Here is an 11,698-nt window from a genome sequence, read left to right on the forward strand (position 1 = left end):
GTTGTGAAACTTTGCCATATTCTAGAATGTTTCCTGTAAAACCAATCAACCAGTCATGAAGAAGGTGATGCAACATTTCGTCTGAAGTGAAAGTCATATAAGTTCGTCACACTTACACCACATCGTAAACAGCAGCAGAGGGAGAAACGATTGTTCACGATCTGGCAAATGGCAGAATCTGGTGAATTTGGCCTTGTGTGAAGGTCACTTCTTCTTCTTCTGCTGCTGCTCTCATTTTACACACTCTCTGTCTCTCCAAACACAGGGTCTTTGACAGTGTCCAGGTCTGTGGTCAGACTGCCTGGGTAATGCATATTCTCAGGGGAGGCCTGGAAGTCTAACAGAGCTGATGAATATTTTACAGTGAACGTTAACTGAAAATGGAAAGTAAGAAGAGAAATCACATGATGTGGTGATTTTTTTTTTTTTTGTCTTTGAAACCATTGCAGAACAAACAGGAAACCTCACAGTGTCATTTCTGTTACCTCAAATAGAAACCAGGGCAGCTCATTATTATTTTTGGTGCCAGTTTGAGAGGCAGTTCACTCCTGCGCTGGTGGTAACAGACACTGAAAAAAACAACACAAACAACAGCAAAGGATTGAGTGAAACTTGAATAGTGTCGGAATCGTGTTTGCCCCGTGCTGAACCTGCTCAGACTCGAACAACCTTGAACGTATCGGACGTAGATGGCGACTTCCTGTTAGGTAGAAGGAGGAAGTCTTCAGGCTCCACATCACATCTGTTTATCTCCTCAGTCTGTGATGTTTGTGCTGAATTGTAGCTGTACGCTGTTAATTGTTGGCTTGAGTTACATGGGTGTAACACGAAACAGAAAACAACACTTCTGTGCTGTAAACAAACCAGCCCACCTAAACAACCACAGCAGCAGGGGTCCAGCGTTTACAAATGTGTTTATTGTAATGAGCGAAGGATTTTTTTCACAGCGTTCCTGAACATGCTGCCTTACTTTTCCTCAGGAAGCTCAGATTGTTTCATTTTCTGGTAAGACACATTAAAGCCCCTGCTCCTGGAAGAGAATCGATTTATTTATTTTATGTTGTTTCCAACAAGTTTCAGGCAAAACTCTAGAATTTACTTAGACCATTAGGTTTTTTGGGTAAAAAAACAAAACAAAAAATCTTCCACAATTGATGGCCTCAGGTTTGTGCAGTTTTTTTTTGTTTGTTTTTTTTGCTCTAGTTTTGTACAAGAATTAAATCTTGTCACTCGGTAATGGCTTTTTGATGATAGTTGTTGAGCATTTTTTAAGCACAGTTGAGGTTTTCGGTTTACAAAACAAAAACAACAACAAAAGTTTCAAAGTGGCCAATTTATAATTTTCGGTTTACAAAACAAAAACAACAAAAAAAGTTTCAAAGTGGCCAATTTGTGAAGATGTCTTTCATGTATATGAATAACAGGAATTCTCCCATTAGAAGAGAAAGCTATACCAGAGTGAGATATGAAAGGAACTAAATGAGGGAAAATGTTATTGCTTATTTGGAAATTCCTGAGCTTTTCTAATCAGATGTTGGCACCGGGCTGCATATTTTAGGATGGAGTCAACATTTTGAGTTTGAGATATGTATTGCAGTACAAGTACAAGTCAATGGCTGTTAATACACAAGAATGCATTTCTCCAATTCCCGTCGAGCCACTTCATGTAGACGTGCCTTGACTTAATAGAAACAAAACAGCAGCTGATCCAACAACAGCTCTCCAGTCTGTGTGTGCCACACGCGGTACGGCATATTGGAGAAAATTGCTTTTTGTTTGCCCATTAGCCTGGTTCCATTTGACAACTCTCCTTAGGTGATGTCTGAATGAGAGGAGAGAGATTGAGCAGCCCTGTCTCAGCCTTCATTACTGAGAGTCAGTGATGGCTGCCGGCAGTGTCTGCACACTCACTGACGGGGTCAGAGTTCCACTCGGCCTTCTTTGATTTATACAGAAAAGGCAGCAGTGCTGCACAAATACATCGACCACATGAGGGAAATCTAGATGGATGTGTCCGCTGGTAAAAACCACTTACTGCAAAAGTATAACTCAACCACACAGTAGCTGTGATTACAACAACGTACAATTTTATTTCTACAGTTCCCTTTTAGAGGTGTGGTAATTCTGGTATGATGATGGTGCAAGATTTGGTTGGACTTGGAGAATAGGTGGTTGCAACATCATAAAATGTTTGTTCTTGTGAAGGTGACTGATGTTTGGCGAGCTTTGGGTTTGAATTATTCAGACATAATGTTGAGGACAGTGCCAGAAGCTCTGCCCATTCAAGGTGTGGCTTCCAGACAATTGTGAAGTCGGTCAGACAAAACGTTATAATTGTTATCCTAAAATGTTGAGTCTTGTTGACATGACCAACGGCTGGTGGATGTAATCACAGTGTGAGCATTGACATGAGCTTAATCCACTGAAGGTGTGGCAGGCCTCCTGGACAACTTCCAGGTGAATGTATTGTGACTCACTGTGAGTGAATAATCAAAGACTGTTGGCTTGATGTACTGGATGAGCTGTGCTAAATGTGGTTACAACCAGTTTGCCAAATAAACAATAGTGGCTGTTTTGCTGAACCTGACCTGGTTAATATAATTTGACTGGCAAATAAAGGCATTTTCACATTGTTGGTGGCACAGAACAAGGTCATATAGTAGAGGAATTGCCTTTGAGATTGTTTCAGTGGATTTTTAACAAAACAGCTAGCTCATAATATGAATATTTAGGTACCTAATTATTCCTATTTTAGATACAAAATAGCTAAAAGCTAGTCTGAGTTAAGGCTAGCCAGAAATATGCTACATTCAAAATAAAGCTTAGCTTAAAGAAAACTCCAACAAGATATGGAATAGCTACAAGTTAGCTAACAATAAAATAGCTCAAAGTTATCAAGTACGTAATTCACACTGTTGCGACAGTATTCCCAGATAGAGAATAGAATAGAATGAAATATAATAAAACAGTCTTTATAGTAACTGTTCATATTGTACAACTTACACAAATATGAGCTAAAAGTGCAGACCAGACGGAGCTTAATGTTGGGCAAAAATGGAGAAATAAAAGTTAGAACAAACAAAGGCAAACACATGGTAAATATGCCATGAATTGTAGGCCAAAATTTTTTTTTGCAAAATCAGAAAATTGTTCTTGATTTACTTGTTTGTGGATCAGGGCACAAATAATCACTAGTTAGTCACAGCATATTATTGCCAGTGTACAAGTACCAGTTTTAATAATCATTTGATTAACAAAGACCGAGCCACATGCGCTGAATTGTTGTCAATTTCAGGCCTCAAGGCCAAAGTTTGACGACTCAGTAGTAGCTTTGCCTGCACACATGTTTATTTGAACTCAAGTCAAATGGCTGCTGCTCATTCCCTCACACTGAAGTGTTGTTCTGTTGTGCCAAGCCTTCTGGGAAGTCAGAACCCTACACTGCCAATTCCAAATGTAATCACAATAATGTGCCGTGAGATATTATGTTTTCTTTTTGCTTTTAAAAAGCATGTTCTGACCTGTCTGAAAGGACATGGCTATCAGCCAAACATGAGCAACAGTGGCAAGAAGGGAGGAGGAGTTTGAGCAGGCAGACTTCTCCAAAACGGTACAGGAAAATTACCAAAACCCTCTTCATGCCAGCGAGTGAGGCCTGTGGTGGAGTCTAGCTGAAATTGCTCAGTTTCACATTGCTGCTCACTGGCCTGTAAGAATATGGACACATTTTAGGCTGACTAATGACAATTAAAACCAAAAATGCCCACATGGCTCATGTTGTGTGAACAGTAGGCAGTTTGGTGTCTGTATGAAATGCATTTTTATTGTTTGCCTCTAAAAATTCAAAAACATGGAGTTACGTAATGTTAACCGTTAGCAAAAAACTACTGCTTCCACTGGTTAGTAGGTATGTCAGTAAATCAGACCGAGACCAGTTTTATTTCTGTTTTTTAAAACTCATCTGCTTTAGCTGACTGAATGTCATTTACAGTTTAATTATCCAATTCAAGGATGAGAAGAGACACAAATATCTTTTATCATTTATCTTCTAATATTACAATTTTGGTTTGTAAAACAGTCATGATGTTTTAAGAGCAGCACACCTTGAACTTGTCATTGAGACGCTTGATACTAATGATAAATCCACAGAGTCGTCTTTTTATTCTTATTTTTTCACACACCAGGTTCCTTGTCAGGCCAAGGAAGTTGAGTTCTCATATAGAGTCTGGTTACAGCTGATAAAAAAGACCATATAACTCACAGGAAATAGGTGAATATTCTCCCATGAATGAGTGCTTTGTAAAATGAGTTCAGGAAGGTGGACGGATTTTCAGTCATCATTGCAAAAATAAAAGTATTTTGTTTTTTTCTTGTGTCTAAATCTAAATCTAAATAAAACATGTTCATTCTGGGATAGTGGAAAAAACCCCAAATCTTAGTTTTAAGTGACCATGAACGTGAAAAGTATTTTTAATTTCAGTTTTGGTTATTTATTTCTTAGTAGTAGAGTCGCATTATCTTGTAGCAGAACGTACTACGTCATAAAGAACTCACTTCTCATCTAGAATGGACTGGTTTGTTATGCGCGTCCTAGATAACATACGAGGCATGTGACTGCGCGCTCCCGTGCGCCGGGGGCGGAGCCTGTCCATAGACGGCGCAGTAGCATTGTCTCTGCTCGGAAAAGTAACGCTGTCTCCAGCGTGGCATTTAATGTGAGGAAAAGAAGAGGACACTGGTTAATTTCGCGGACGGAGGCTTAATTATTTGAAGAAATACACGCCGTGGGTACTTGTATGCTAATAGTTTGAGGCTTCACAGACTCAAGCTGTTCCAAAAGCGCGGATTTTGAGTTAATTTCTCGACGGGCCCGGACACAGCTGAATATCGAAAGAGAGGCTCAACTCAGGTTCTTCAGTCCTGACATGGACACAGGAATTGTACCCGAAAAGAAAAGGTAAGGACAGTGCTATCGCAGGCTACCTAGTAGAATGTTATTCAGTGAATGAGCTCAAGTGTCATGTTTGGCTCCCTGCTAATTTTTCTGCGTTTACTGCCTTGACATTATGGGCTTTTTCTCAAGGTTAACAGACAGTTTAGCGAATTACTTGGACAAAATGTGGGTGAGCGACGCAACTCGCTAGCAGGCGGCTAACACAGCCTGCTAACTGACATGTAGACCAGTGAGCCTCGATACAGGTAGAGAGTTTATACAAATTATTAAGATAAGGTAACTGGTTCATACAAGTTTATACGTTTATATTAATTACATACTTGAATACTTATGCGTCTTATTTACAATATTTTGCAGATTATTTGTATGCTAAGATGTGGTTGTATCATTAGCGTCGGTTACAGTTGTTTTTACAGTAATTGAGAATGTGTTAAGGATTTATCCTATTAATAGTGTAATCATTAGTGCCGTATTGTTTTGGATTGTTGTGCCAACCTTGACTCTCTGTGGAGTGCTGCTCATATGACTGTGGTGTGCGGTGTCTGATGAAATATTAAGGCTTTAGAGGTGGCGTTGGTTTGTTGTTTTGCTCTAATAGTGGTCAGAAAGACGATGTTGACTTAAAAAAGCTAGTGGTCAGAAAGACGATGTTGACTTACAGAGTCCTCTGGAGCTATTGATTGAACTAACGCATGACTATATATATGTGTGTATATATATATATTTCTGTCGCAGAATATCTGATTTCAGTCACAATGTGGAATTTTTGGTCAGTCTAGAAATGTATTTATTTAGATTGCATATATTATGCTACGTAATAAATCTGGTTTGCAACTCTTTTTAAAAAGAAACACACAAGTATGCAACAATTGTTACTTGGTTTTAGACGTGGTTTTTTAAACATTAATCCACTCACGTTTTAGCATAGTTCTTGGAAGGCAATTGTAAGGCTCATGTCTTTTAGTTTACCGAGGAAATTTTAGCTTTATTATACGGTAGTATTCTGTTTGTGATTAACAGATCTAATATCTCATTGTAACTATCCAAAGTAAGCATTGATGACACTGATAAATATTGGCTGTGTTCACTGACTAACGTATTTTATATCAACTCATCACCTCCAGAACCTGCCATTTCCACATATCAACTCATCACCTCCAGAACCTGCTATTTCCATATGTCGACAAATATTTGCTCTCACCTAATGTTCGTTTCTCTTCGTTTGTTCCCTAAATGCTATGTTAATTTACAAAACAGTTATTATGTTATATTAAAGAATATATTGGTCCATCCAAACATATGTTTACCAATGCTATTTGAAAAGACTCAACTTGCTAAATTCATTGTTGCTATTATTCAAGCTCTATCCTGCAACCAATATCGGCATTGGAAATGCCTCTGTTTATTTATTTTGGCACTAACAAAAGTGCAACTAACAATTTTACAATGCCTATGGAATCTACTCTTTGTCTGATACATAACATCATCTTTATTGGGCTTGGGTTTTTGGCTTTGAGCTTCCAGGATATGTGACCAATTTTCAGCACAAAACGTACCCTAATTTGTTTTAAAATATATTCAGCAAAAGTCATTGTAAAACAGCTCAAATGCACATATAGAATATAGTGATGCTAACCAGAAACAAGCCAGAGTAGCTCTAAAAATGTAAACTTACATCTCCAGGCTGCTGTAGTTTTCTGACATGAGTGCAACTCATTTCAAAAGAGAGTAAAAAGATGGTAAACTATTCATGTACTTATTGTTTTTCATACTTAAACTATAACATCCTTAGCACAGAAAATCACTTGTTTAATTTGGAAAATAACAAACAGTTATTTAGAAAAAAAACCCGTTATTTCATTTTAACAGTTTGCTTAGTGGCATGGCACCTTATATTGTGATTTTTTTTTTCCATTTGTGCTGCCGTGGTTGTGAGTATAAGTTGAAGCTTGGTTGATGGCTGATAAGATTTTCACTCCCTTTGACGTTTGTCTTTGCTGTTGCTAACTGATCCACCAATGAGATTCTTTTAGTCTTAAATCGTTTATTTGGTTGTGCGTAAACTATAGACAAGAATCAACTGTCTACATCCTGCATGGTTTAGGCAAGTGCACGTTTTCACTTTCATCACAAGAGAAAATCCTGAGTTGTGGTCTGGTTGGATGCAGTTTCAGCAGATCTCTATTGGAGGCTGTGGTGTTATTTGCACATCATCTCTTAATCACTAGGTCTGTGCGTCAATAGGAGTGGCCAAATGTCTGATGGCAAATTGCAGCTTACGCTTAGCCATCCTAGAGTAATTATATCCTTTATTGGAGGACTAGATCAAACATGAAATTGTGCCCCTGGCTGTTGAGAGTGTGGATTTGAAATAGTTGTGTGTATACTTTTCTTATTTGAGTTATCTGATTGAAAACATATCTATGCAGTAGCTGCTTGTATAAAATATCTACAACTTCCTAGATTGATAGTCACATCAAGGATTGCACCCAGGCTGTTCATTACAGTGGCAAAAAAGTAACAACTACATGTGATATTTGACATTACAATGTGTAATTATCTTTTCCACATCTAATTACTACAGTCGTAATGTTTATCAGGGCTTCATAATGCCTGGAAGGAAGTTAAAATATCAGGAAATGTATGGAGTAACATCCCGTCATCCTGATTGTTAAAAAACAAGATTTCATGTGGGCACAGACTTTCTTTTTTTTTTTTAAATGCAAAATTTCATGTGGGCACAGACTTTCTTTTTTTTAAAAAAATGCAAAATGTCCTCTTGTCTGCTGGTTTAAGGGTACTAATATACCCATAAAAAGAAAGTTCTTAAGCTTTTAAGGCACAAATTTGTTGCAGAAGCAGATTTTATTATGTTTTGCCGAGTTTCACTTGGAAGCAGATTTTATTATGTTTTGCCGAGGCCTCCTCGAACAAGTGAAGTGTTTAATGAGTTTTAGCTTGTTTTAATGCAGTGTGTCTGTAGCAGCACAGCTTTTGAGCTTCGTTTTTATAGGTAATCAACCTAAAGAATTCAGAGCTGTTTGAGGGCCATTAACGTTAGAGGACATAAATAGAGCAACATTTGCACTTAAACAATTATTGATAATGTCCAGCAAAGAAGCAGACTCCTCATTAAAAGTAGATTTATTTTGCGTTTAAATATCTGATTCTTTGAAACTCTTTTGAAACATTCGTAGTAATGTTGTCTTTTGTTCTTTATTAGTTTTAAGTAAAGGGAAGTGTCAAGTTAGATTCACCTTTTATGAATATGTTGTAAAAGAATAAAGAGAGTGGAAATAAGGTTTATGGGATTAATTTGAGCTACTTTTCCCCTATTTTTCATTGTCAGTAAACATTTTTATGAAGAGTTTATGGTTTTTTTGCTTTTTCTTGCGCTACTTACTTTAAAAATGCAACAAAATGTCGTGTTCAGATAACAATCAGTGACTGTTACTTACTTGAGGCCCAGTAATGTAACATAAATTTTGCTCCTAGTGGTAAAAGTTAATGTCGTTAAAAATGACCAAACATCTAGAACCTGGACACACTATTTAAACATATAGAAATAGTCTTATTTGCCAAACATCACACAACAGACAGTAATTTAGCTCCACGTGTCTTTTTGTTACGCATCAATGAATTTTCTTCAAAGAACTGTTGATTAAAAAGTTCTTCCAGTGTTTCCAACATATGCTCCACTGACTCCCAGTGAAACTTGGCTTTTGTTTAAAGCGATGTTTATGTGCCTGTGAATGCATGTATATATGTTTACACAGTGTATCCTAAACAACTGTGTGAAAGGTCATTTTCAAATATATTCAAAATATCATCTTGTGCATTTGTCTGTTGGTGACAGAGGTTTATTTTTATTCATGATTTGTATTTGTGATGGAATCGGGTAGAGAAGTTTGTTTTTCCCTGGGCATGATTATATAATAGATAAGATGATGTGTACTGTAGTGACAGATGCATAGTGGGAACGTTGCTGGAATGTAATAGGTCAGTCCATATGAACAGATTACACAAGCAAGAGGCAAACAAAACTGTCCCTGGGTTTTTTTTCTTGTGCTTTAGATTGTGTTTAACCTCAAATTCCCATCTGCTTCACACAATGATATATAATCAAAGCAAGTTAATTAACCAATAATTAAAACAGCATGTATGATTGTTCTGTGAGCCATGTAAAACAGGTCAGTGCAGAGCTTGTGTATTCCTGTGGATAGTCTTATGCAACCATGGATTCTTAGCTCTCCTTTGTTTTGACAGCACCAGACGTATTTGGTATTGTGTACACACATTTAAGAAACTGTAATTCTCCCGTGTTCAGATGAAGTGTTTTTAATTTGACGGTACACAGAGGAGATCCTTGCATTTCTCAACTGTGTCATTTGGCAGTAGAGACTGGTAGGTTCTTCTCAACCTAATCTAATGTTCTTTATAGGTGGAATAATGTGTTACTACTAAGTAGTAAAATAAGAATAATCTGCCTTTATCCTTGGTGCTTTTCTGCATTAGATCCTGTGTACAGCTAGGTGTTAATGGATGCCATCCTTTATATGCTCCTTTTAATATTCATAGAATAGTAATGTAATAGCTGCACTTCATTTAGATAGCATTTACACAACAGTGAAACTTAAGAAGGTGCAGTCACTATAATGAAAATAGTGTAACCTGTGGTTTATATGTTTCCTTGTGGGAAATCAGGTTTCTGTTAACACCATTTAGCATTCATTTGTAATTGTGTCCTCAGGAGCATGGGCTACACCTCAGTCAGAGAACTATACACATACTTTAACTGTGTACAATGGCTTCGGTCTTTTCATCTCTGTATAAATTATTAGTAATTAGATTCATCTTTAATGAAAAATTGAGTTTTGTATATGAATGAAATTTGTTAAAAAATAAGGCTCAAAACAAGTACAGAGCAGAGAGTGTGAGCTGACACTGCAGTTCACAGTTTACTGTGGCCAGATATTCTGTTTACAGCCTGTTGGTTTGATATCTGTGCTGTTAATATTTCTCTTAACTGACACTGAGTGGTGATTTCATATATCAGACATTCTGAGACCACATTGGATTTTAACTCCCATCTCCGGCCGGATTGAATGTGAAGAAAAGTGACTCACTTTTGGAATTACACAGGGATCTAGAGTGCGTGAGGGGGTTATTCAGTTTTGAAAACATTTCAACCACATTTTGAATAAATGCATTGCTGCCAAATTAAATATTTTCACCTGGTCACCTTTTTTGATAAATAAATCCTTAAATTAAATGAGTGTTAAATGAGTACATTGTGTTGATGACTGATGAATCATTGAATATTTACATTCTCAGTTCCAGTTAAAAACTCCAGTGCTACTACCGGGTAAAAATAATCTGCCTCCCTGACTACAGAACACACAAACATTTTGGTGTAAATGCTGCTACAAATCTCTGGTACATGTTGTTAGCATCAGCTCATATCTGTCAAAACAAGAGGATTTAGTAGCTAGAGAAAGATTGGATTTAAGCCATCATCAAAACATGTTTTTTTTTTGTTTTGTATTTTTAATACAGCTGTTCGTTTTTTTTTTGTTTTGTTTTTTTAATACAGCTGTTTATGCTGCAGCCTTGTGTAACCACAGACTCCTATTGAGATTTTTTTCTTTTTAAACCCAAGCATCACAGTTTATTTATTTATTTATTTATCTTTTTGTGCTCATTTCACTCTGGCCTTTCTCTGGTAACCCTGCCAGGCCATTGAATACACAGTAACTCCATTTTCCTGTATCACAGCTTCATAACATTATTGCCTTGGTCGATATTGTCAGTCCACAACAGATCAATTTCAATTAAGTGTACATTACGAAGGCGAGGGCTTTTTCAAGCACCATTCATTTTGTTGTGATGCAGCTCCAGTTTCATTGAAAATACCATGAGCTCATGGGGTGGTGGGCTCAGAAGAAACTCTAATACAGTTAACAGTAGTCACACTGACTATTCTGGTCATGTTTTAGATTTAATCCGCTGATATTTCACTTACATAAAGTGCTTTGTTTATAATGGCTTGATTGAATTAAGAGTATCATGTGATCAGGGGCTGCGTATGCTATTTTTTACATCTTTACTTAGTTATTCAGAGAGCCACAACGTTGTCAGATTATGCTGTAAATATATCATAGTTCAGATCAATGAATTGCAGTAGGTAATACGCGATATTTATAAATATTTATTTGGCCTTGTAGCAACAGCTGCCAGAACAACTGGTGGCTGTTGTCACCCTTTGAATGTTAATGCCCTTGTTGTCATTCACCTTTCCCTCGCTCAGTTCACCCAGGCTCGTAAATGTCACCAGTGATCGGTGTTGCACAGGACCTTGGCTGAACACCAAGAGACAGAAATCCATTCCCACCCTCCCATCCAATCACTCCACGGGGGTGGACGCCATTTCTTTTGGTCAGCAGCCAATAAGACACTCTCGGTTAGCCTTGTATGTAAATTAGTCTGTTGGGGTTCGGACTGGGATGGACTGCAAAGCTTTTTCCGATGCAGACACTGTTGCTGCAGCCTTTTCTCCTCGATGACAGTCCAGATCCAAAAATCAGGAATGTTAGCTCTTGTAGTGAAATCAGAGCCAGTTTTTCACAGATCAGTGACTGACCCTCCATCTGTCCCCCGCAGAGTGAGCTCAGAGCGGAGGAAGGAGAAGTCGAGGGATGCAGCGCGATGCCGTCGTGGGAAAGAGCCAGAGGTTTTCTACGAGCT

General features: G+C 37.7%; 1 protein-coding gene across 2 annotated transcripts in view; it reads left to right on the forward strand.

The window, feature by feature from the left end:
• The first annotated feature begins 4,658 nt into the window (after nt 1-4,658).
• The window catches only part of hif1aa (hypoxia inducible factor 1 subunit alpha a), a 14,280-nt gene continuing 7,240 nt past the window's right edge, over nt 4,659-11,698 (forward strand). Inside the window, exons 1-3 of one of the 2 annotated variants that reach the window (XM_025058036.1) lie at nt 4,659-4,957; nt 11,262-11,389; nt 11,615-11,684. Coding sequence is in view for 1 of the 2 variants with exons in the window: in NM_001294187.1 (NP_001281116.1) it covers nt 4,926-4,957; nt 11,615-11,684 (102 nt within the window). In the remaining variant the exon portion in view is untranslated. 2 annotated transcript variants of the gene reach the window in all.

This window comes from Cynoglossus semilaevis, chromosome 1 (genome assembly GCF_000523025.1).
Source record: "Cynoglossus semilaevis isolate Cse_v1.0 chromosome 1, Cse_v1.0, whole genome shotgun sequence".
In the NCBI taxonomy this organism is placed as follows: Eukaryota; Metazoa; Chordata; class Actinopteri; order Pleuronectiformes; family Cynoglossidae; genus Cynoglossus; species Cynoglossus semilaevis.